The 24,690-nt window shown below is 62.0% G+C and overlaps 2 protein-coding genes across 7 annotated transcripts in view; both read left to right on the top strand.

Moving 5' to 3' along the window:
• Positions 1 to 6,625, top strand: part of PACS1 (phosphofurin acidic cluster sorting protein 1) — a 110,154-nt gene extending 103,529 nt beyond the window's left edge. For all 4 annotated transcript variants that reach the window (XM_045023321.1, XM_045023320.1, XM_045023322.1 and 1 more), the window contains 2 exons: positions 2,640 to 2,759; positions 3,214 to 6,625. In XM_045023321.1, the coding sequence (XP_044879256.1) occupies positions 2,640 to 2,759; positions 3,214 to 3,326 (233 nt within the window). In that variant the 3' untranslated portion in view covers positions 3,327 to 6,625. The remainder of the gene's footprint in view (positions 1 to 2,639; positions 2,760 to 3,213) is intronic.
• A 3,924-nt stretch (positions 6,626 to 10,549) lies between these two features.
• KLC2 (kinesin light chain 2) lies at positions 10,550 to 24,289 on the top strand. Of its 3 annotated transcripts, none has more exons than XM_045025088.1 (16): positions 10,550 to 10,641; positions 13,501 to 13,750; positions 15,783 to 16,013; positions 16,246 to 16,318; positions 16,405 to 16,627; positions 17,281 to 17,368; positions 17,924 to 18,025; positions 19,019 to 19,192; positions 19,685 to 19,784; positions 19,991 to 20,040; positions 20,171 to 20,238; positions 20,594 to 20,702; positions 21,159 to 21,314; positions 21,700 to 21,824; positions 22,061 to 22,118; positions 22,952 to 24,289. In XM_045025088.1, the coding sequence occupies exons 2-16, from the start codon at positions 13,511 to 13,513 to the stop codon at positions 23,033 to 23,035; spliced, it is 1,881 nt and encodes a 626-aa protein (XP_044881023.1). In that variant the 5' UTR covers positions 10,550 to 10,641; positions 13,501 to 13,510; the 3' UTR covers positions 23,036 to 24,289. The 3 variants fall into 3 exon arrangements, with proteins under 3 accessions (XP_044881023.1, XP_044881022.1, XP_044881024.1); XM_045025087.1 differs by lacking the exon at positions 10,550 to 10,641 and adding an exon at positions 10,983 to 11,066; XM_045025089.1 differs by lacking the exon at positions 10,550 to 10,641 and adding an exon at positions 10,990 to 11,112.
• The last annotated feature ends 401 nt before the right edge of the window (positions 24,290 to 24,690 follow it).

Raw genomic sequence — 24,690 nt, 5'->3', positions numbered from 1 at the left:
ATGATGCGTCTCCTAGGTGAATCCGAGGAGCTGTTCGTCCGCAGGGCACTGGTTTCTGCCTTTCTCACAGGCTGCCGTGGCTTCAGGGCGCCAGGAATGGAGATGCCCTGTAGGAAGGAGGTGGTACTCAGACCCAGGACTGAGTCGCCTCTTGACCATGTTGATAAGCTAAAGCTCTCTAATGGCGCAGACACAGGCCAAGGGCTGGGAGCGAGGCCCGACACATTCAGCCTGGAACTGAGGGGCCAGTGTTTAGCAGGGAGGGGGATTCGCCCTTGGAAGAACTGCCTCAGGGACGGGGGTGGGGAGGTTCTCCAGCACGTGGCATCTCCGAATCCAGACAGGACGTCTCTCTGTAAAAGCTCCGCTCCTGCCCGACGCTGAGGCAGGGGTCAGGCCAGAGGCTCACAATGCCCTTCTGGCCTCAGGCTCGCTGAAGGTGCAGCTCTGGGTTGCAGTTTCCCCACTGTGCATGTGCGGGCAGCTGCCACCTGTCAGTGGAGAGGGACGGCGTTAGCCCCAGGCTGGCTGGGAAGCCGTGGCGTGGGGGCCCTGCCTGAGTGATGGGGTGGCTTGGCCTGGGGGCTCAGGCCACGCCCTTGGCCCTTGCCAGCTCTAGTACAATTTAATCCATCTTTGCCATGCATCAGTGCTGGCAGAAGGGCTCCCTTCCCCCATCCGGGGCTGGGGAGGGGCCGAATGAACCCCAGGGCTCCCTGATGTGGGGGCAGCTCCAGCAGGATTTACAATCCAGGCCAGAGACTGTTCCCTCCCCAGGCAGAACCCGTCTGTCCTCAATCCTGGGCTCGGCCGGGGACATGGGGCACCTGCCTGGGAAATGGGCCTCAGCTCTGTGGGGCTGGAGAGGGGGGCGGGGGGATTGGCCTACTGGGATGTGTTGGGCCCCCAGCCTGCTGAACTAACCACTATAGGGCCTTGAAATGCCCCTTCCACCTTGTCCAGAGGAGGGGGAACCTGGGAGCCAGGACTCCTGGGTTCTTTCCCCCTCACAGTGGGGCCATGGCTATGGGGTGGTGGTGTGCAGCTATGTGTCTCCATAGGCGCCGAGTCCATGGGTGCTCTGGGGCTGGGAAAAATTGGAGAGCACCCACCAGCAGCTCCCCGCCCTGCCCCAGCTCACCTCCGCCTCCTCCCCTGAGCGCGCCGCGTCCCCGCTTCCCTTCCCAGCGCCTGCTGCCGTGAAACAGCTGTTCTGTGGCGTAACAAGCTGTGGGAAGGAGGGGGGAGGAGCGGGAATGTACTCAGAGGTGGGGCTGGGGGTGGGGATTTGGGGAAGGGGTCCAATAAGGGCAGGGAGGGGGCGGGGTTGGGACGGGGACTTTGGGGAAGGGGTTGGAATGGGGGCGGGGAGGGGAGGGGGGCAGGGGTTGAGTCGGGGATGGGGGCAGCACCAGGAGATGTTGGCACCTGTGTGTCTCTATGAGGCTTTCCCAGCATCTCTCCATGTAGCCCTGAGCTCAGTCCTGCTCTGGCTCCCAGGGCAAGTTCTGCTCCCACACAGCCCTCCTGGCAGCTCTGGGCTAGGACAGTGTCTCCCTGGCCAGACCTAGCCCAGGAAAGTGACCTACCCCTGGCTGCTGCTGCAGAGCAGGGCCCTGCCCAGAGTCTGGAGCTCGGCAGGAAGGAGTCAGGTGAGGCCCCTTCAGCCAACTCCAGCTTCCAGCCCCCTCTCTGGAGCTGCCCCCCAGCCCGGGGGTGTCCAGCCCTCCCGCTACCAGCTGTTATCCTCTGAGCTGTGAGCCAGAGTCGAGCCAGGTTTGAGTCACTGCCCTAAGAAAAAAGAACAGGAGTATTTGTGGCACCTTAGAGACGAACAAATGTATTTGAGCATAAGCTACAGCCCACTTCATCGGATGCACAGAATGGAACATATGGTAAGGAGAGAGAGAGATACATACAGAACACGAAAAGGTGAAAGTAGCCATATCAACTCTAAGGCTAATTCATTAAGATGAGCTATTAGCAGGAGGGAAAAAACCTTTTATAGTGATAATCAAGATGGCCCATTTCAGACAGTTGACAAGAGGTGTGAGGAGTAATGATTGAATCTGTTTCCCCATGTTAAGTATCCTCTTGTCAACTGTCTGAAATAGGCCATCATGATTATGCTACTCTGAAACCTGCCCTAAGAAACACATTGGGATGCAGTAGATGGGGCCCGGACCCCTGGCTCTGGCTCTGCTGCTCACAGCGTGACCTTGGGCGTATCACTGCCCCCTGTGCCTCAACCCCCCCTGCCCCCCCCACACACGTGATGGGGCACAGACTCTGTAAGTGCTTTGAGAGCTAAATATGACCCACTAGCACCCACGTGGGCTCCTGACTGACCCCTCAGGGACTTGGGGGGGGGGGGGCTGAGCACAGGGTCCCAAGGTACTTCTAACAGCCAGTGCTCGAATTGCACCCAGCTGGGGGCATTCTCTCTCTGCCATTCCCAGCCTATGGCTGCCGTTCCTCCATCCCTCCACAGCAGGACTTGGGGCGAGGTTGGGCACAGAGTGCAGGGTCCATGTGCCACCACCAGCCTCTGGGATGCCACATCCTGCCTCTCGCCCAGCTGCCCTCCCCTCAGCACTGCCGTCTAAAGGCTTGTGCTGACCGCGCGCCTCTCGTTCCAGTCCCCACCATCTTTCTGAGTAAGAAACCCAAAGAAAAGGAAGTGGATTCCAAGAGCCAGGTGATTGAGGGCATCAGCCGGCTAATCTGCTCTGCCAAGCAGCAGCAAACCATGATGAAAGGTAAGGCCGCCTCTGCAGTGCAGCTACCTCTGAGGCAAAGCAGATGATTATACAGGGGTCCCTCGTCTCTCACTGAGATGCAGCAACCTCTGGGTGGGGGCGCAGGGATATTTATAGAGAGATGCTGAAATGCAACCAGCTCTGAGGCGAGGCAGCTGTTGATCCAGAGGTCTCTTGTCCAGCATGGAAATGCAGCCACTTCTGGGGTGGACAAGCGCTTTAACAACCACACCGCAATACCAGTGTTGGGGAGGCAGGTGGGAATTATCGTGTCTGTTTGTTCAGATCCAGGATTGGGACAGTGTCACTTGCCATCCTGTGGGGGCAGCATAGGCGGGCTAGGGGCACAGGAGCCTCAGAACTATAGCTCAGCAGGGGCTAGCTGCCCCAGGCTACCCCCTGCACCGCGAGCCAGCTGCTAGGCCCTGCTCTAATCTCCCCCGTTCCTTTGCAGTGTCCATCGACGGGGTGGAGTGGAGCGACATCAAGTTTTTCCAGCTGGCCGCGCAGTGGCCCACACACGTCAAGCACTTCCCTGTCGGACTCTTTGGCTCGAAGCCGGCGTGACAGCGCCCGCCCTGCTGCCGGGCAGCGCCCACCTGCCAGGCTGAACCCTCAGCCAGCGGGAAGCCTCTTCGGCTACATCCCACCCTCCTTGCGTAACTGTGTTGGTATGTTCTGCACTGGGAGGGCTGGAGGAGGGAGCACTCCAGTGCCAACCTGTCATCCCCCCCATCACCAGCTTTGTCTCCAGCTGCCACCGACCGTTTCCTTGTGCGTGCATGTGTGCGTGTGTGTGTGTCTGGGCAGGCACATGCACCGCATTGGGTCCCCATGCCCAGTGGGGAGGGACCCCAGCCCTCCCGAGACACACCCCCACCTCCAGCCCGGAGCACCCGGGGCTCACTGACCAGCCAAGCCCCAGGGAGTGCTTAGTGTGTGAGAAGACTCTGGCCTGGCACAGCTGGCCAGCGGCTCTGCCCTCGCCTGTGGCCAACACACCCTAACCCCCTTCTGTAGCCCTTCTCCAAAAGCACAAGCAGCCAGGCCACAGGCTGGGTCCCCGCTGCCATCTGCCCTGGCATAGCATGTGGGCCCTTCCAGCACAGCCTCCTGTAGGCAGTGGGCACTCGCTGATGCCCAGGGCCACTGCACTCCAGGCAGTGCAGCCCCTGCTGTTGGCAAGCGGAGGAGAGCCCTGGTGTGTGATGCTGCAGCTGTTCTAGCACTGATGGCTTTGTGTCTAGCTGGAAGATGAGCCCATGAGGGGAGCCCCCTGCTGGTGAAGCCAGAGATGGGGGCAGTGGGGTTTGGAGGTGGGAGAGGGGTATCTGCCTTGCCTGGCCTGGGGCAGGGGCGTGCTCTGACCTCCAGCTGTGTGTAACCATCCCCTGGGCACTCGCGTTTGTCTCTATCCTAAATGTTTGCCAAGACCTAGTTGCTTAAATTTATCCCTGCCCCACTGCCGCCCCTCCCCCGTCTGTCACCTTTGCCACATCGCGCTGCCTAGCCAGGCACCACAGGACAGCAAACCCATATGCCAGGCTTGGCTTTCCCACTGCCCTTCCCCCCCCCCCCCCCCACGCTCAGCTGCTGGCTGAACTCAGCTCTGCCCTGCCCTACGCTGCCAGCGGCTGCTCAGAGCTGCCATGCTTCAGCTGGGGTCTCTTTCCTCAAAGCCAGCAACCCGAACGTAGTGTGCTCCAAACGGGCCAGCTCTGAACACAGAGTAGGATGGATCAATAGGGATCAGGTCAGTGGGGTTGGCCCCATGTATTACAGCTCTGAGCATGGCAGATGGAGATCCTGTGTGTAGTGGGGGTGGAGGGGGGGTATATTCCCCGGATGGGCTTTTAAGAGTGAAGCAGCAGGCAGCTGGGTCCCAGTCCCAGCCTGAGCCCCTCACAGCACTGAGTCCCCGACCCTGTTCTTTAGCACCCAGGTGTGGCAGGAGCTAGGAAGCAGCATCTGGCCATCCCAAGCCAGTTTCACTCCTGGCTGCACTTCATCCCTCCTGCTCCATCTCAAGCCAGCACCTTCATTACAAACCCCCCTTAAACCAAACCCCATAGTTGGGCTGCTTCTCCCATCCCCCCGCTGTTGTCTTTCTGACCCCCCGGCCCCAAGCAGGCAGCAGCCAAGCGGTTGGATTCTCCCATGCAGGCTCACTGTGAGCTCCACTCTTTCCTCCCCACACGTCTGGCGGGAAGCCGCAGTCCATGTAAGTGTGGTCTGGTGGGTCCAGGAATGTGTCCAATAATTCCCATTGGTCACTGCTGAGTCCTGGGCCATGTGGATTCTGCCTGGGTCATGAGCAGGACGCCCCTGCTCCCAACTCTGAAAGAGCTACAATTATCAGGAGGGGGCAGAAAAGTGCCTCCCTGAGCCTTGTTCTGATGGGCCTGGAGTGCCACTGCCTCAGCCAGTAGGCATCCACACGCTCGGGGTGTGTGTGTGGGCGGGGGGTGTCTTAAAGAGCCAGTGGGAGCTGCAGTCCAGCCCTCTGGCATCCCGGCCACCCTGCTTCCCCCAGCACCCAGTCCCGATCGCTCAGTGCAGCAGGCAGGAGAGAGGGCATGAGAATCCAGATGATCTCCCCCACCCACCTGGTAGCAATAAAGCCAGCTGTGTCACCAGCAGCCTGGCAGAGCCTCCACACACACACACGAACACCCACACACAAACACCACACTCCATGCTGCCTCCATTGATTTCCCATTGTCCTCTGTGCTGGTCTGGCTGGGTGGGGAGGAAGGTCACTGGGTTGTGACAGGTGGCACCCACAGGCCTGCCCGGCTTCCCCAGGCAAGTGATAGAGCTGGGTAGCGAGTGTCTGTAACAGCGCTTGCCTGCACTGGGCCACTCACCTGGGCGTGGCAATTCCTTTGAAAGTTGCTCAGGTGGCCTGGGCAAGCTCTGAACAACTGGTGCTTGGGGGGCCAGAAGTCCCGAGCCAAATCGCCAGCGCAGACCGGTGCCCCACCGTGAGCCCCTGCAGGCCAGCTGTTCCCTGCTGACCAAGTGTGTCCCAGCCATCTTCTGCTGCAGCCTGGCCCCCCATTGCAGTTTCTCCCAAGCACAAGGAGCTGCAGCCAGCACTGACCCCGCAGAGGGGTCTCATGTTTGCTTGGCGTTCTCTGCCTTTTGCATTCCAGCGTGGCCTGTTCAGTCCTGGTTCTCCCCAGGGCTCCCTGTCCCTCCGTGCTCCGAGCCTTGCAGCTGGCATCGGGCAGGGGGGGTCAGCAGGCTGGGTGCGGGGTGTCTCCCAGGCCTGCGCACTAGGCTAGGGCTCTGAGGCACTCCAGAGCCCACAGGAGGTTTCAGCAAAGCTCCGGTGTCCCCTCAGGCTGAGCCGGCTGGGGGTAAAGGGACCCAAGGCCCATGTGATCCCAACACACATTTCCACAGCCAGAGTGATCAGAACATTCTAGGCCACCCCAATCTCCATGAGAGCCGGTGGAGTCCCCATCTTGGTCTGTGCGCCCACAAATCACTCCAGAAACTCCCTGCACTCCCCCAGCTGTGTGGGGCCCCAGGGAGCTCTGGCTCCAGGCTGGAGCCACACGAACACCCAGCGGGACTCTGGTCCAGTCCGTAGGAGCCGGAAGGGGCCTGGTCCGGCCCTCAGGGCCTATGTGGGCTGGGAATCTCAGTCTGTCCCCCCAGGGCACTGTGTACATACCCCCCCCCCCCCCGTGTGTATAGGTGCGTGCCTCTCCCATTTGGTTTGCGCACTCCGTCCATGTTGGGATCATTGTCCGGGGTTGGGGAGAGACCCCTGTTGTATTTGACACATTTTATGGGGGGAACTGCTGTCCCCCCTTTTTTTGGAGTTTTTTCATTAAATAAACTGTGGTTATTTCTTAGAAGTCATTTCTTTATTTAATCAGTTCATGTCTGTTCAGCCTGAACCCTGCAGGGGGCTCCCCAGTCCACAGAGGGTCAGAGCTGGGAGCCAGGACTCCCGGGTTCTGTTGCAGGCCGAGTCCGCTAACATGGGCCAGGTGCGGGTGTGTCATTGGGGTGTAGACGTACCTTGTGTGACATGGACCATTGTCTCGACACTGCTCACAAGAGACTCCCACCGCTTTCCCCTGCCGGGACAGGCCAGGAGGAAGCTGGAATTGCAGGATCTCTCGGACTTGTGCAGAATGAAGAAGCCCCTTCCCTGGGGGGGGGGGGGGGGTGTTTGCTGGAAGCCACTGAACTAAACTGTGAACTCTCTATATGATGGGAGCTTCAATTGCTGCTACTATTCAAGCTAGGGGGTGCTGCCTCACCCCTACCATTCTCTTGCTGGGTCCTGTTGCCTGGTCCATTGTCTTAGGGCTGCTGCTCAAACTTGGCTGCAGTGGAGAATTGCAACTGAGGGAAAGTGCTCCCCTCTGGACCAAAGAGAGAGACATGCCCCACCCCACACCCTGGGGGAGAGAGCCTGCCCCTCCCACCATACAGCGGCAACCCACCCCCAGCCAGACCATGCCGCCTGCCAGGCCATGTATGGAAAAACATGCCTGCATTGTCCCAGCTCAGAGCAGCATCGGTGCCAGCTGGACCTAGGGGCTGCCACTTTTGGGGCTGCCACTTTTGGCCCTGCATCCTGGCTCATTCTACCATCACACTAGCCCCCTGCATGTGAATGGGGGCTGCCAGAGAGACAAATGACCTGAGTGCCAATAATGCAGCTGTGGGGACAAGAAACTGCTTTCACCATTGGTAGCTAGCTCTATAAACACCCGACTGGGTGCACCAACAATGCCACAGCCAGAGTGATCAGAACATTCTAGGCCACCCCAATCTCCATGAGAGCCGGTGGAGTCCCCATCTTGGTCTGTGCCCCCACAAATCACTTCTCAGGAAGCTACATCAGGGATGTAATTGTCCCTAGCCACTGCAGCCAGAGGCCTAGATCATAGCTCGTATGCACACACACGACCGTATCCTGGACAGCGGTGATCGTGGGAGCAGAGTGGACAAACTGCTGCTGTGGCAGAACAGGCCAGTGTGCCCCTTGGCTGTATAAACAGAGGCGTAGGAAGTAGGAGCAGGGAGGGGATTTTACTCTGTCTACGGCATTGGTGAGACCCATCCTGGAACAGTGCGGCCAGTTCTGGGGACCATATTTTTAAAAGGATGTTGAATTGTTGCAGAGGATGCAAAAAAGAGCTGCAAAATTTACTTTCGGGCTGGAGAAAACAGCTGCCTGTGGATTTAGAGCTCAGCCTGTGATTGAGAGGTGACTTGGTTATGAGATATAAACACCTTCCTGGGAGAAGATACTGGGATGGGACCTAAAGGGCTCTTTAACCTAACAGAAAAGCAGAACAAGAACCAGTGGCTGGAAGCTGAAGGCAGACACATTCGAAATAAGGAACCAGAGGGTAATTAATGGAGTGAGTGGTGGATTTGTAATCTCGGTGTCTTCAAATTCAGACTTTCTGGAAGAGGCATTAGTCAAACACAAGTGATGGGCTGAATACAGGGGTAAAGGTGAAATTCTCTGGTTTGTACTGTACATGAGGTCAGACTAGATCGGGGTGGGCAACCTTTTTGGTTTGAGGGGCATATCAAGGTATAGAAATTGTATGGTGGGCCATGAATGCTCACAAAATTGCGGGGGGCTCTTGCTGGGGGGGCAGAAATTAGGAAGTCAGGGTGTGGGGAGGGCTCTGGGGTGGGGCTGAGGATGAGGGGTTTGGGGTGCAGGAGGGTGCTCTGGGCTGGGACCAAGGAGTTTGGAGGGTGGGAGGGGGATCAGAGATGTGGCAAGCTGTTGGGACATGGGGGGTGAGGGGCTTGGGGCACAAGAGGGGGCTCTGGGCTGGGATTGAGGGGTTCAGAGGGTGAGAGAGGGATCAGAGATGCAGGCTCCAGGTGGTGCTTACCGCAAGCAGCTCCCGGAAATATGTCCCCCCCTCAGCTCTGAGGTGTGGCCAGGCGGCTCTGCATGCTGCTCCGTCTGCAGACGCCACCCCTGCAGCTCCCATTGGCCACCCCTGCGGCTCCCATTGGTCGGACAATAGGAGCTGTGGGGGGGCGCTGTGGACAGGGCAGCGCGCAGAGCAGCCTGGTCATGCCTCCACGTACTATGTAGGAGCTGGAGCGGGATCATGCCGGCACCTTTCTGGGAGCCGCACAGAGCGGGATAAGCCCCCAACCCCGCTCCCCAGCGGGAGCTGAGGGCTGAATTAAATGGTCTGACAGGCCCGATGTGGCTCGCGGGCCGTAGTTTGACCACCCCTGGACTAGATGGTGATGGTGATGGTGTCCTCAGTGACTGAGAAAGGAGGACGCAGGGAGTGGGTAGTGAACTCCGTTTTAGCCATTTTGAGCTAGACAGCCACGAGGTGTGCTGTCTAGCTCACCTCGTGGAGCAGAGAGGTAGATCTGTGAGGCAGCAGCATAGAGATGGCAGTTGAATTTGTGTTTGTGGATGAGATTACCCAGAACTGAGGGAGAAGAGAAGGGGACCAAGGGCAGAGCCCTGTGGAACGCCCACAGAAAGCAGGAGAGGTGGGGTGAGGGGGATCTTCTGGAGGACACACTAAAGGGATGATTAGAGAGTTAGGAGGGGAACCAGGAGAGGACAAGATTTCAAGAAGAGGCTCATGGCCAATGGTGTCGAAGGCAGCTGCCAGTTGAAGGGTGGTGAGGCTGGAGTACTGGTTCTGAGCTTTGGCTAAGAAGAGGTCATTAGAGACTGGGTGAGAGCGGTTTCATTGGAGTACATGGGGTGGAATGGGATTGCAGTGGGGCTATGATGGAATGAGAGAGCAGAGCCGTAACAAGGGTGGGCTAGTGAGGCACTTGCCTCGGGCGCGCAAAGTGGAGGGGCCCAGCTCTACCGCGATCGGTGGCACTTCGGAGGCAGCTTTACCACTGCCGCTGCTTCGGCGGCAGGTCCTTCCCTTTAGGCTCTGACAGGCCCTCAGAGACCTGCCACCAAAGAGCCTGGAGCCGCCCCTTGCCTCGGGTGCAAAAATTCCTTGTTACAGCTCTGCGGGAGAGGAACTCTGCACAGTGAAACTTGGCCAGGGGCTGGCCTATGTGCCAGGGCTGTGCTTTCTGCCAGCCCTTCAGCGTTGTCCCGAATTTGGCCAAGTTATAAACCTTTGAAGAATCGCAGTTCGCACAGTAAACTTGCTAGAAGCTTTCCAGCTACGTTCTGGGCTACGTATCCATCCTGCGCATGCTCCAGCCTGGGGGTGGTGCAGGGCTTTCCCCATAATTGCAGCTCTGGGCTGCTGCAGGCTGGATGCTGGAATTGAGAACAGGGGGCCTGTCTTTCTTGTGCTCTCCAGGGGTAGACTCCAGGGCAGACTTCACCTGCCTGAGTCATGAGCCCCTCCTTCCTCTCCCTGCAGCCCCCTGCCTCCTGCATTACTCCTGCCAAATGCTGCAGCAAGGGAGGCACTGCCCCCCACCCCGGCCATTGTGTTTCTGGGCAGTGCTGGCCCAGTCCGGCTACCAGTCATGACAGGTCTGGGGGTAGAACCCAGGAGTCCTGGCCCCGCCTGGCTCCCTGAAGCCCCCCCAGCTCTAACCACTAGACCCCACTCCCTGCCCAACGCTGGGGAAGAACCCAGGCGTCCGGGCCCCCAACACTTTCATACCCAGTCCCCCCATCCCCGCCCCGCCGACACCTCCCCTTTAACGCCCCCTCCCCTTAACGCTCTGCTCCTCCCCTTTAAGGTGCTGGCTTTCTGCTCGCCAGACACTAAGTCGCTTTCCCTTTACGGCAGTCACTGTGGGGGATCACAGGGTACGGCCGCGGGTGCTGCTGGGTAGCGATGGGGCGGGGCGGGATGGGGCCGGCGGCTGCTGCAGGTCGGAGCTGAGACCGGGGAAAAGAGAGAGAGAGAAGGGGCGGAGCCTGTCGCAGGTAGGGGCGGAGCCACGCGGGGGGAGGACTCAGGTGTGCGGAGGGGGGGGGGGAGGTCTGTCTAGCAGGGCGCTGGGGTCAGCCCGTGTTTGCCGGGCTTGGGGGCCTCTGGGTCCAGCGGGGACCTGGAAGGGCTGGACATGGCGGGGGTTAGGATCTGGGTCCAGCGGGGACCAGGGGTGGGTGTGTGTCCACTGAGGACCTGGAAGGGCTGCCAGGGGGGCACATCTGGAATGGCACCGGCGGGGGGCGGGGAGTATTGCGGAGTTTGTTCCTCTAGCGTGGTCGAGAGGGCCTGGGTGGTGTGGGGAGGGGACTATGACATTTACGGTTCGGAAAAGGGGACGCCACATCTGGAATGACTTCGTCAGCGTGGAGAGGACGGCACTGGGGGATTTCTTCCAGATCTGGAATAACCCAGTGAGGTACGGAGGATGTTGCTGTCACATCTGGAGTCGCCCCGATTCTGGGGTATGTGTTGAGGGGAGAAGTGTCTGGAAGGGCAGTGGGGATGGGGGATTACACCATCTCTGAGCTGGCCCGGTATGAGAGTGTAGTGGGGGAGGGTAACTGGACATCTGGAATGGCTCTGAGTGGTATGGGAGGGGTGTTGGGATTACTGCACATCTGGAATGGTCTCAGGTGGCACGGGGGGCACTGGGGTGGGATTACTGCACATCTGGAATGGCCTCAGGTGGCACGGGGGGCACTGGGGTGGGTTCCACCACATCTGGAATGGCCTCAGGTGGCACGGGGGGCACTGGGGTGGGTTCCACCACATCTGGAATGGTCTCAGGTGGCACGGGGGGCACTGGGGTGGGTTCCACCACATCTGGAATGGCTCCGGGCGACGGGGGGGGCGGTTACTGGACCGGGTTGGGGCAGCGGCCCCCCGTGGCTGCCCGGCCAGTGCCGAGGCCGCCGCTCCGTTCGCTCCGGCTGCAGGGGAGGCGGAGCGAGCGGCGGGGCAGCGGCGCGGAGGGCGCATTGCGGACTGAGCGCGCCGGGCTGGGCAGCCGGGGGCAGGTGAAGGACGCGGGCGGGGCTGGGGCCGGGGCCGGGGCACGCCTGGGGGGCGGCGGGGGGGATGCAGAGGGGCCCGGGGGGAGGGGGAATTGCACGGGGGCGCTGAGGTATAAGGCGGGCGGGAGGGAGGGGCAGTCTTGGGGCCGGGGGAGCATGTCCAGGGGAGGGGGGCTGCGAGGTCCTCCGGGATGGGGCCAGGGGGAGTCTCAGAATGACTCCGGGGTCCGGGGTGTGTGCAGGGGGAAGCTTGTCCCGCCCGGGAGCTCCAGAGTGCGCTGGGCGTGGGTGCGGTGATGGAGACTATGCATGGAGGGGAGGATGCGGGATGTGCTGGGGCAGTTTCAGGATGCATTGGGGGTCGGGGGAGATGAGGGATGCAGTGGGGAGTCCGGGGAAATGAGGGGAGCAGTGGGGGCAGTTTCAAGATGCAGTGGGGGGTTGGGGAGATGAGGGTTGCAGTGGGGGGTCGGAGGAGATGAAGGGACCAGTGGGGGCAGTTTCAAGGTGCAGTGGGGGGGTCGGGGAGATGATGGGTGCAGTGGAGGGTCCGGGGAGATGAGGGGAGCAGTGGGGGCAGTTTCAAGGTGTAGTGGGGGGTCGAGGAGATGATGGGTGCAGTGGGGGATTGGGGAGATGCGGGGTGCGCTGGAACAACTTGTACAGTGGGGGCGCTGAGCGCCATTGAACCGAACTATAAACCCTGTGTATGATAGAAAAAACTTCAAGCCTGGGGGGGGCAGCAGCACCCCGCTCCTAGTTCTAGCACCTATAGTGCTGGGACAGTTTCCAGGAAGTGGGGGGGGGCGGGCGAGGAGATGCGGGGTGCAGTGGTGGGGGCAGTGGTCTGGGGGGAGATGCGGGGTGCAGTGGTGGGGGCAGTGGTCTGGGGGGAGAGGCGGGGGGCAGTGGTGGGGACAGTGGTCTGGGGGGAGAGGCGGGGGGCAGTGGTGGGGGCAGTGGTCTGGGGGGAGAGGCGGGGGGCAGTGGTGGGGGCAGTGGTCTGGGGGGAGAGGCGGGGGGCAGTGGTGGGGCAGTGGTCTGGGGGGAGAGGCGGGGGGCAGTGGTGGGGGCAGTGGTCTGGGGGGAGAGGCGGGGGGCACTGGGGCAGTTTCAGGGTGCAGCTGGGGGGAAGGTGGTGGCGAGGCAGAGAACGAGCTCTGGCTCTCCCGCCCCGAGGGGGTGATTGAGGGGGTCCCATTCGGCCCCAGAGCTGTGCAGGGAGCCGCTGGCTGAGCAGCTCGTGGGGCTGCACCGCATTGCGTCGCTATCGTCTGGGCCGCCGGCCCCCTGCTGGGGGAGGCTGGAACTTCAGCCACGGGAACCAGGGGTCATTCCAGAGAGATGAGAGCCCATGTACCCCTCCCCCAGATTCCCCCGTGCATCTCCCCTACACGCTCCCCTCCCCAGCAGAACGAGGCCGGAAATTAAAGGGACAAAGGGAGCATCAAGGAATGGCATCTAGTGGTTAGATTTGGGAGTACAGGGGGTCAGGGTGGGAGTCAGAACTTGGGTTCTAGTTCAGCTTTAGGAGTGGAGTGATGTCTAGTGGTTAGAGCAGGGGGCTGGGAGCCAGGACTCCTGGGGTCGGTTTCCAGGTTGAGAGGGAGAGGGGTCTAGTGCTTAGAGCAGGCAAGCTGGGACCCAGGACTCCTGGGTTCGGTTTCCAGGTTGGGGGGGGGGGGGAGAGTGGGGTCTAGTAGTTAGAGCAGGCAGGCTGGGAGCCAGGACTCCTGGGTTCTGTTCTGAGGGATGGCTGTGCTGAGGCCCTGAATGTGTGTTGTGGGGGAGGGGGTGTGGTTGCCAGGTCCCTGTCTCATAGCCCACTCCCCGCAGGAGCCTGGCCATGGCGACCATGGTGTACCCGCGAGAGGAGAAGCTGAGCCAGGATGAGATTGTGCTGGGCACCAAGGCAGTGATCCAAGGCCTGGAGACGCTGCGCAGTGAGCACCACTCCATCCTGGCCACCCTGCTGGACCCCAGGAACTGCCTGGACAAGCAGCACGAGGCCAGCACTGTGCAGGAGAAGTCCAGCCTGCTGCGCAAGTCCCTGGATGCCATCGAGCTGGGCCTGGGGGAGGCCCAGGTGAGGCCTGCACAGGGACGTGAATTGGTTATAACTGTTGTTGGGGGCTGGGGGGGTGAGAGCCAGGATTCCTGGGTTCTAGTCCCAGGTTTCTTGCTGGCAGCATGACCCTGGAGGCAAGTCCAGTTTCTCTCTGAAAAGGGACAGCGACCCTACACCGGGGGCAGATGTGGCCTGTGGGTAGTGTCAGGGCTCTTGGGGAGTTGTGAGGGTGGGGGAAGGGGGGAAGCGCAGACCCTATGGGGTGGAGGAGGGCAAGGGGTTCCTGTGTGGGAGAGAGGCTGGTGGTGGGGCAAGGGGAGTGGGGAGGGTGAGGGGGGTGGAGGCTGGGAGGCAGTGTCAGGTGGGGGAGCAATGGGTACCTGTCAGGGGGTGGGGAGGTCACGGGGCAGGGGAGCATGGAAAGGGCTGTAGTTGCAGGGGGCAGTGGGTGCCGGGGGCAGGGGGAGGGCTGTGGTTGCAGGGGGCAGTGGGTGCCGGGGGCAGGGGGAGGGCTGTGGTTGCAGGGGGCAGTGGGTGCCGGGGGCAGGGGGAGGGCTGTGGTTGCAGGGGGCAGTAGGTGCCGGGGGCAGGGGGAGGGCTGTAGTTGCAGGGGGCTGGGGGATAAGGGGAGGGCAGTGGTTGCAGGGGGCAGTGGGTGCCGGGGGCAGGGGGAGGGCTGTGGTTGCAGGGGGCAGTGGGTGCCAGGGGATAAGGGGAGGGCAGTGGTTGCAGGGGGCAGTGGGTGCTGGGGGATAAGGGGAGGGCTGTGGTTGCAGGGGGCAGTGGGTGCCGGGGGCAGGGGGAGGGCTGTGGTTGCAGGGGGCAGTGGGTGCCGGGGGCAGGGGGAGGGCTGTGGTTGCAGGGGGCAGTGGGTGCCGGGGGCAGGGGGCAGTGGGTGCTGGGGGATAAGGGGAGGGCTGTGGTTGCAGGGGGCAGTGGGTGCCGGGGGATAAGGGGAGGGCAGTGGTTGCAGGGGGCAGTGGGTGCCGGGGGCAGGGGGAGGGCAGTGGTTGCAGGGGGCAGTGGGTGCCAGGGGATAAGGGGAGGGCAGTGGTTGCAGGGGGCAGTGGGTGCTGGGGGATAAGGGGAGGGCTGTGGTTGCAGGGGGCAGTGGGTGCTGGGGGATAAGGGGAGGGCTGTGGTTGCAGGGGGCAGTGGGTGCTGGGGGATAAGGGGAGGGCAGTAGTTGCAGGGGTCAGTGGGTGCCGGGGGCAGGGGGAGGGCTGTGGTTGCAGGGGGCAGTGGGTGCCGGGGGCAGGGGGAGGGCTGTAGTTGCAGAGGGCAGTGGGTGCTGGGGGATAAGGGGAGGGCTGTGGTTGCAGGGGGCAGTGGGTGCCGGGGGCAGGGGGAGGGCAGTGGTTGCAGGGGGCAGTGGGTGCTGGGGGATAAGGGGAGGGCTGTGGTTGCAGGGGGCAGTGGGTGCTGGGGGTAAGGGGAGGGCAGTAGTTGCAGGGGGCAGTGGGTGCCGGGGGCAGGGGGAGGGCGGTGGTTGCAGGGGGCAGTGGGTGCCTGGGGGAGTGGGAGGGCTGTGGTTGCAGGGGGCCGTGGGTGCTGGGGGATAAGGGGAGGGCAGTGGTTGCAGGGGGCAGTGGGTGCTGGGGGATAAGGGGAGGGCTGTAGTTGCAGAGGGCAGTGGGTGCTGGGGGATAAGGGGAGGGCTGTGGTTGCAGGGGGCAGTGGGTGCCGGGGGCAGGGGGAGGGCAGTGGTTGCAGGGGGCAGTGGGTGCTGGGGGATAAGGGGAGGGCAGTGGTTGCAGGGGGCAGTGGGTGCCGGGGGTAGGGGGAGGGCAGTAGTTGCAGGGGGCAGTGGGTGCTGGGGGATAAGGGGAGGGCTGTGGTTGCAGGGGGCAGTGGGTGCCGGGGGCAGGGGGAGGGCTGTGGTTGCAGGGGGCCGTGGGTGCTGGGGGATAAGGGGAGGGCAGTGGTTGCAGGGGGCAGTGGGTGCTGGGGGATAAGGGGAGGGCAGTGGTTGCAGGGGGCAGTGGGTGCTGGGGGATAAGGGGAGGGCTGTGGTTGCCTAGGGGGCTTGTCCCATCTCACATCCCCACAGGTGATCATTGCTCTGTCGAGCCACCTGAGCGCGGTGGAGTCGGAGAAGCAGAAGCTGCGGGCCCAGGTGCGGCGCCTGGTGCAGGAGAACCAGTGGCTGCGGGACGAGCTGGCGGGCACCCAGCAGAAGCTGCAGCGCAGTGAGCAGGCCGTGGCACAGCTGGAGGAGGAGAAGAAGCACCTGGAGTTCATGAACCAGATCAAGAAGTTTGACGATGACATCTCCCCCTCGGTGCGTCCCCCAGAGCCAGGACTCCTGGGTTCTCTCCCAGCTCTGGGATGGGAGTGGAGTCTAGTGGGTTAGAGCAGGGTGGGCAGGGAACCAGGACTCCTGGGTTCTCTCTGCAGTTCTGGGAGGGCAGCAAGATCTAGTGGTTAGAGTAGCAGCGTGGGGCTGGGGCTCCCACATGCTCCTCAGGCTGGCATGGGAAAGCCCCAGCCCTGATCGCCTTCTCCCTGCCCAGGAGGAGAAGAATGGAGAGGCAGCCAAGGACTCGCTGGATGACCTGTTCCCCAGCGACGACGACCAGGGCCAAGGTGAGCTGCCCGGCTGCCAAGGTGAGCGCTGCAGGGCAGGGGCCGGCTCTCTGCCCACAGGCCCTCACAGCCTCTCTCTCCTGCAGGACCGACGCCCGGCAGCGGGGAGGCCGCCGCCCAGCACGGGGGCTATGAGATCCCAGCGCGGCTGCGCACGCTGCACAACCTGGTGATCCAGTACGCCTCGCAGGGGCGCTATGAGGTGGCCGTGCCGCTCTGCAAGCAGGCGCTGGAGGACCTGGAGAAGACCTCGGGCCACGACCACCCTGATGTGGCCACCATGCTCAACATCCTGGCATTGGTGTACAGGTGGGGAATTGAAAAAAAGGGCCTTTCACCTCTATGGGGCACCAGGTCTGACCTGGCACCAGGGGCAGGGACTGGCTGGGTCGGGGGCAGGGAATGGGGCATGGGGCCCCCCTCTGGGGGCACCAGCTCTGACCTGGCACCAGGGGCAGGGACTGGCTGGGTCAGGGGCAGGGAGCGGGACACAGGGCCTTTCACCTCTGTGGGGCACCAGCTCTGATCTGGTGCCAAAGGGCAGGGACTGGCTGGGTCTGGAGAATGGACCATGGGGTCTTTCCCTTCTAGGGGGTGCCGGCTCTGATCAGGCACCAGGGGGTAGGGACTGGCTGGCTTAAGGGGGCAGGGAATAGGACATGAGGTCTTTCCCCTCTAGAGGCACCAGCTCTGATCTGGCACCAGTGAGGAAGTCAGCCCCGCCCAGTCTGACTGGAGTTTGGGTGGTCTCAGGTCCTGGCAGTACCCACCCCCCTTGGCCATAAATGGCCACCTGGGTGTTAGCCTCAGCGGGGACCCAAGGACTCGGTGGGCCTTGGAAATGGGGGTCCCTGCTAGGTTTGGACAGCGAGAGCCTCCCCCACCCCAGGGCTGTGCTCAGGGCCAGGTCCGGATGCCCATAGCACATGGGTCTCACTGGGGACCCTCTGTCCCCACCACAGGGACCAGAACAAGTACAAGGAGGCTGCTCATCTTCTCAACGACGCGCTGGCCATCCGGGAAAAGACCCTGGGCAAGGACCACCCTGCTGTGAGTGTGCCATGGCTGGGGGCTGGGAGTCACGACGCCTGGGTTCTATCCCCGGCTCACAGACGGGAGTCAGGCCTAGTGGCTTAAAACAGGGGGAGCTGGGACTCCTCTGGGGTTCTGTCGCCAGCCCTGGGAGGGGAGTGGGGTGTAGTGGTTAGAGCAGGGGTGGCTGGGAGCCAGGACTCCTGGGTTCTGTCCCTGGCTGGGATGGGGGGAGTGGGGTGTAGTGGTTAGAGCAGGGGTGGCTGGGAGCCAGGACTCCTGGGTTCTGTCCCTGGCTGGGATGGGGGGAGTGGGGTACAGTGGTTAGAGCAGGGGGGCTGGGAGCTATGACTTCTGGGTTCTGTCCCTGGCTGAGGGAGTGGAGTCTGGTGGCTAGAGCAGGAAGGCTGGGTGTTGTAGGCGGGTGGCTCAGGTCTGCGCTGCGCTGTTACCCCAGACTCATCCCAGGGGCTTGGGGGCTGAAAGTGCCATGGAGCTTGAACTCCCCCTGGGCAGAGCTGTGGCCAGGGGCTGCCGTGCTGGGTGGACAATGACACCCCTCTGCCCGTGCAGGTGGCTGCCACCCTGAACAACCTGGCTGTGCTGTACGGCAAGAGGGGCAAGTACAAGGAGGCCGAGCCGCTGTGCAAGAGAGCGCTGGAGATCCGCGAGAAGGTGGGGGGCAGTGCTGGGGCATGGCTGTGAGGGGTGGGCTGCAGATCAGAGAGGAGGATGGATGGAGCCGGGGGGGGTTGGCATGTCGGGGTGGCCATTGGGTGGGTCTGTGAGGGGGTGCAGCCCTGGGGCCGGAGGGTGGTACGGGCAGGGCAGCAGGCTGGGGAACCCAGGAGCAGGTGCAGCTGGTGTGGTGGCAGCGTGATCTGGGCAGGGCAGGGGATGCCGTGTGAGTGGGGGGCAGAGCTGGGTGAATCTTCTGGGTGCTTTTTGATCCCCTATCCCAGATCCACAGGCTGCACCCCCAGCTCTTGGAGAAACCCCTTAGCATGCCAGAACCCAGGGGCCTCACTCTTCCTCCAGGGCAGGCCACACGGCCTCCCTGCCTGCCCGCTGAGACTGGCCCTCAGCCCCCCTGCTCCTGGTGGAGACTTGCCCACTCTGCGGGGGTTAATGCACTGACATCAAACCGCCGGGTTCACGGTCTCCGGGAACACAGCGTAGGAAGCCCCCAGGTTAGCACAGGGAAAGGAGAGTAACGCCTGAAGGTCAGCCCAGAGCTCAGCCAGGTTCTGTCGCTCTCTGACAGTCAGTCCCGCCCAGGCCCCGTCCAGCAGCCAGCCTGTCTCCTCCCAGCCCTCTGGTCTCCAGCTGGGGTCCCTGCTCCGCTTCCCTGCTGAGAGGTGGGGGCCCCTCCTCCCTCGGGGCGCTGGATGCTGGGGGTCAGTGTCCTGGCGACTGGGTTTGCCATTGTCTTGTCGGGTTTTCCCCTGGTTGGTCTTCATGGCCCTTTTCATGACCCATTCACTCCCCTCGGACAGCTAGGTGACGTACACCCACCCCTGTGTCTCTTAGCCTGCCCTGAGAGCCAGCTTCACCCCTTCCCCCCACCCCGGGTAGCCAGAGAAAGAGCAGGGGAAACTGAGGCACACAGAGGCTTTGGCAAATCTCTTGCCAAAACTTCCCACTTCGTCATTGTTCCCCTGCCCCCAGGTGCTGGGCCGGTTCCACCCCGACGTTGCAAAGCAGCTGAACAACCTGGCGCTGCTGTGCCAGAACCAGGGCAAGGCGGAGGAGGTGCAGTACTACTATGGGCGGGCGCTGGAGATCTACGAGAGCCGCCTGGGCCCTGATGACCCCAACGTTGCCAAGACCAAGAACAACCTGGTGAGAGCTGCTGCCAAGTGCAGGCAGGCAGACGGCCCCCGCACACGCACGCCAGGCAGGGGAGGGGAGCCCGGACTCCTGGGTTCTTCTAGCCCCTCTGTTGACTCTGTGGGATTAATCTGTGCAGGTCCCTTCCCTTCGCGGTGCCTATGTTTCCCCCTGCAGATGGCGAGGGCAGCATCTGCCCTTCCCCAGGGCTGAACGTGGGCTCTGGGCTTCTCAAGGGAAGGGGGCAGATGAGGGCAAAGGCCCCGTGGGGAGGCAGAGAATGCTGCCCCCACCTTGGAGACTGCCTGGCCCAGCCTCGCCCCCTAGTGGCCAGTTTGGGCAGTGCAGGCCAGAGCTGGGTAGCCGAGAGGAACCACCAGGTGTCTGTGGCCAGCAGCCTGGACAGAGAGAACCCTGCCCCTGCCCCTGCCCGGCCCTTCCTGCCCTCAGGATCCCCGAGTAGACGCCCATGCTCACCATGCTGACCCTGGCTCTGCCCCACAGGCATCCTGCTACCTGAAACAGGGCAAGTACAAAGAGGCCGAGGCGCTGTACAAGGAGATCCTGACTCGGGCACACGAGAAGGAGTTTGGCTCAGTCAATGGTGAGTCTGGGATGGGGGCGCTCTCCCCTCTCAGTCAGGGCTGGCCCCAGTATGGCACTAGGGGGCGCTGTGCTGGAGGGAGTGGGATGGGGCTCAGTTGGGGGCTCTCCCCTTGCAGTCCCACTCCAGAGGCAGCTGTGACCCAGTGCTGGGCAGGAGCCGATGGAGTGCTACTGTAACCCGCCCCTCCCTGTCTGTCCCTGCAGGAGAGAACAAGCCGATCTGGATGCATGCAGAGGAACGCGAGGAGAGCAAGGTACCTGGGCGTGGGAGTGCAGGGCTGTCGGGGGCACTAGGGTCTCAATGGGGTGCTGGGGGGATCCTACCTCTGGTTGCCCCCCCTGCACAGTGACTGGGACTATCCTGTGTGTCTGTGCCCCCCACAGGACAGGCGCAAGGACAGTGTTCCCTACAGGGAGTACGGCAGCTGGTACAAGGCCTGCAAGGTGGACAGGTGAGTTCGACTTCCGGGGGACAACGTCCAGAGCCCCATTGGAGGGTGGCAGTGCTCTCCTACACCCCACCCATCATTCAGGCTCCGCCCCCTCACAGCAACTGTCTGGGAATTAGAGGAAGATAGACTGGGAGCCAGAACTCCTGGGTCCTATCCCTGCTCTGGGGGTCAGTTGGAGTCTAGTGGGTTGGAGCAGGTGGGGTGGGAGCCAGGACTCCTGGCTGCTATCCCCAGCTCTGTCCCTGTTTTATGTTGGTTGAGCCCCTCCCCCTCTGCCTCAGTTTCCCCTGTGCGCACAGTGTGCTGAGCAGGCTGTTACTTATCGCTCCCTCTGGGTCCCCTCTCCTGCCCACAGCCCCACAGTGAACACGACCCTGAAGAGCCTGGGGGCTCTGTACCGGCGCCAGGGCAAGCTGGAGGCCGCTGAGACGTTGGAGGAGTGTGCCATGAAAACCCGCAAGCAGGTACCACCAGGCCTGGGGAGAGAGGGGGCTGAACTGGTTTCCTCCAATTCCCTTCCCCACCCCACTTGGGAAGGAAGGAGGGCGTCTAGTAGGTTAGTGCAGGGGGCTGGGAGCCAGGACCCCTAGGTTCTATCTCAGCTCTGCAAGGGGAGGGGTGTATAGTGGGTTAGAGCAGGGGGCTGGGACCTAGGACCCCTAGATTCAATCTGTGTCGCCGTGTTCTGATTTCTGTCTCCCCCCATGGTGGAATGATTTTAATTATTATTGAAATCAGGAAGCAGGAAACTCCCCTCCCAGAGCTATGGATGGAACCCAGGAGTCCTAGTCCCTGTGCCCTCCCAACCTTCACACAGGTTGCCAGGATGTCAAATGTCATTTTAAGTGGGTTTATTTTTAAAAAAGAAGAGTGTCTTTCATTTCCCTGAGAACAAGCGGATGCCGATGGTCTCCCCACAGGGCGTGCACGCCATCAGCCAGACCAGGGTGGTGGAGCTGCTGAAGGATGGGGGCCGATCGGAGCGCCGGCCCAGCCGGGAGAGCCTGCCCAACAGTGCTGCCAAGGCTGAGAACGGGCCCGGGCCCGAGGACGGGATAGGCACAGAATGGGCTGGGGTGAGAGACACTGCTGCAGGGGGCAGGGATCAACAGGCAGGGCCAGAATGCCAGGAGCCTCTTAGCATGGTATCTCCACCAGGCATATCCCCCCCTTTCCCCCCCCCGCAATCAGCCCCACGGGGTCCAGCCCCCGCTGAGCATCCCCCTCCCCTCCCCGGGTCGGCCCCAGGGGCCCACCCCACCTCCTCTCACCCCAAGCAGAGCCATGGGTAGGAAATTATGGGTGTGTGGGATATGGGGGGATCACATGGGGATCCTCCCCCGAACTCCATCTCCCACCCCAGGCCTGCTCCGGAGCCCTGCCCCAGATGGGGTGTATTTGCAGGGGAGTGTCAGGAGGGGTCTGTCAGGGTGTCCCCGTATGACTCGTCCTGCCCCCCAGGATGGCTCTGGAGCCCTGCGCCGGAGTGGCTCCTTTGGGAAGCTGCGGGATGCCCTGCGCCGGAGCAGCGAGATGCTGGTGAAGAAGCTGCAGGGGAGCAGCCCCCAGGAGCCCAGGAACCTGGGGTGAGTTCATCCCCCATATTCTGCTGTCCAGCTGCCTTTCTGTCTCTCAGGTGTCCCCTTTCCTCCCAGCCCTTCCTATTGGACTTATCCCTCACCAGCCTCTGCTCATGTGTGCCTTGGGGGGTGAGGGCAGGACTCCTGGGTTCTATCTCTGGAAGGAGAGGTGGGGGAACGAGAGCCCGAACTCCTGGGTTCTCTCCCTGACTTTGCTGGGATTCTCTTCTCTTCCCCTTCAGGATGAAACGGGCCAGTTCCCTGAACTTCCTCAACAAGAGCGTGGAGGAGTTGAGCCCGGTGAGAAGTGGGCAGGAGCAGAAGGGGGGCGTGCAGCTTCGGCCCCTCCCCTCTAGCTTGCCACCCTCCTCATGCCCCCGCCTGCTACCCCTGCCCTGACTCCTGCCCCCAGACACTGCTGCAGCCCTGTCCCCCAGGGGCGAGTGCTAGTCACAACTGGGGGGAGGGGACCTTGTCATGCCCTTGAGCTGGGCCTCTCAGGTGCCGTGGGGATGCTGGATTGGGCCTCTGCCAGGCCCCCTGCACAGGGAGGGGAAGGGGCCACACGCAAACACACCCCTGCAGGTGTGGGCATCATCTGCCCATGGTGGGAGCTCCCTGGGGGAGGGATAGCTCAGTGGTTTGAGCATTGGCCTGCTAAACCCAGGGTTGTGAGTTCAATCCCTTGAGGGGGCCACTTAGGGATCTGGGGCAAAAATTGGTCCTGCTAGTGAAGGCAGGGGGCTGGACTCGATGACCTTTCAAGGTCCCTTCCAGTTCTAGGAGATTGGTATATCTCCAATTATTACCTTTATTACCTGCCCAGGCACTTCTCTCCCTGCCAAGCCCTTGTCAGCACTGACTGTCCCAGTCCACTGCCCCCTCACCCCCACGGCCATGCCTAGCTTACAGCCCCACATGCCCTCAGGGCCAGGGGGTCCCACAGGTGCTCGGGTGGGGGATGGGGAACTCTTCTGAATGTTCCCCTGTATGTATGTGGAGGGGGAGAGGCAGGGGTCACAGGAGTCCCCATCTCCTGCCTCAGGCCTTGACCCCCTCCCCTGCCCAGCTCCACCCCTCTAAGGGAGTGAGCTCCATCTAACACCCCCCCCCACCTTTTCTGTCCCCTGCAGCCAACCAGCAGCAGCCTCTCAGAGAGCCGGGGCCTGAGCGCCAGCACTGTGGACCTGTCCAGACGCAGCTCCTTGCTGGGGTGACCCCGGGCCCGCACAGACACCCCCACAACTCCCGTGGGCCAGAGTAGAGGAGACACCTGCTGTTACACCTCCATTGGCTGGCTCCCCTCTCCACCCAGTGTGTAGTGATGGGGGAGGGCCCTATCCCCAGATAGAGACTAGGGGCTCCCCACCCTCCACGTGGCACGACCTGGCCCCTCCTGCTCTGGGATATCAGGCCATTAGCTCACATGCTGCTGTAGGGACAATTCCCTATTGGGAGTGGGGGGCCACCCCTTCATTCCCCAGCCCCACCCCGTTAGCTGCCCCAAGCTGCCCTTACCCCTCAGGCTGGGGATCTGATGCTTGGATGGGATGGGAAGACTCATCTGTGGGGCTGGTGGGGAGGTGTAGGGGGGCGAGTTCAGGAGGAAACCTCTGGAACTCCACTGCTGGGTTGGAGAAGGGAAGCAGGAGGTGAGTTACATCTGCCCCCCTCACTACTGGGTCGTTTTTCCTTTGTATTTATGTTTTGTTCTCAGGGAGTCCCCTCTGGCGGGAGCCCCCCTTTGCCCCATGCTGCCCCCAGACCAGCTGGGAAATCCCTCCCCCTTTGTTCGTTCAGTTGCAGAAGCTGCTGCTGCTCAGTATCTAGCTCCTGTGAGCTGTCTTCCCCACACCTTGTGCACCCTCCACTTACCCAGAATCCTCCCTGCCCCATAGCGGGGGGGCAAGCCCTCCTTGCTGAAGGAGGCTGGCGCATGTGGTGTCACTACTTCCCCCCTGTTTGCATGGTCCTGGTGCAAGCTGGTGACCCCGTCCCCCCGGCTCTTCAACACTAACTCCGCTGCTGGTGGGGGGTGTCTCATTTCCTCCTAGCTAGAGCCTGAGCCTTACACTGGAAAACACTAGCCCCTCTGGGGCCTTGGGGGACGGGAATGGCGATATCGGTATCACACGATTCATTGCCCTCCCCAGCCTGTCACATCTCTGTACTCTGCCATTGAACACAGGCATAGTCCTCACCCGCTGCTGTGCCTCAGAACGGGCAGGGGGCACTGTTACTGCCCTCTGAGGGGGGTAAGGGGGGAGAGGCTGCTATGGAAAATCTCCCCCTTACCTAATTGGGGCCTAGCTGGGTCCCTCCTAATCCTCCCCTCACCAGGGCCCCCTGAGCCTTCACTGCTTCACCCACCTGCCTGTTCCCCTGTTGGGGAAACCATTGGGGGGTGGGGCACCTGCTGAGTTTGCTCTGGATTTACCAGTTTTGCTGTAGAAATAAAAGGTACTTCAAAATCTCTGTGTGGGGCTCTGTCTTCTTGGGGTCTGGGGCCTTCCCCTCCAGGGGGTGCTGGCTCTGATCTGACCCCAGGCTGGGAGGATGGGCTGGCTCCAGGGTGGGGAATGGGACATGGGGCTGTTCCCCTCTAGGGGATGCTAGCTCTGACTGAGCACCAAGAAGTTACATTATTGGGGAATCCAGATCTGTGGACTTGGCACCTGCCACTACCCCCTGCCCCCTTGAGACAAGTCTGGCAGCCTCCACATGGGGCCCAGGTTAGTGGTTTAAGACCCTGGATATCCTCAGCTGCAGTTTCAGTTTGGAGCTCATCTGCTGGAAGCAGGTCATTGCCTCCTGGCCCAGGGCTCAGCCCCCATGTGCCAGGCCCCACAGTGTGAGTTCAGCTAAGGCCCTT

This window comes from Mauremys mutica, chromosome 7 (assembly GCF_020497125.1).
Source record: "Mauremys mutica isolate MM-2020 ecotype Southern chromosome 7, ASM2049712v1, whole genome shotgun sequence".
Classification (NCBI taxonomy): Eukaryota; Metazoa; Chordata; order Testudines; family Geoemydidae; genus Mauremys; species Mauremys mutica.
This window is presented reverse-complemented; position numbering and strand designations above follow the sequence as displayed.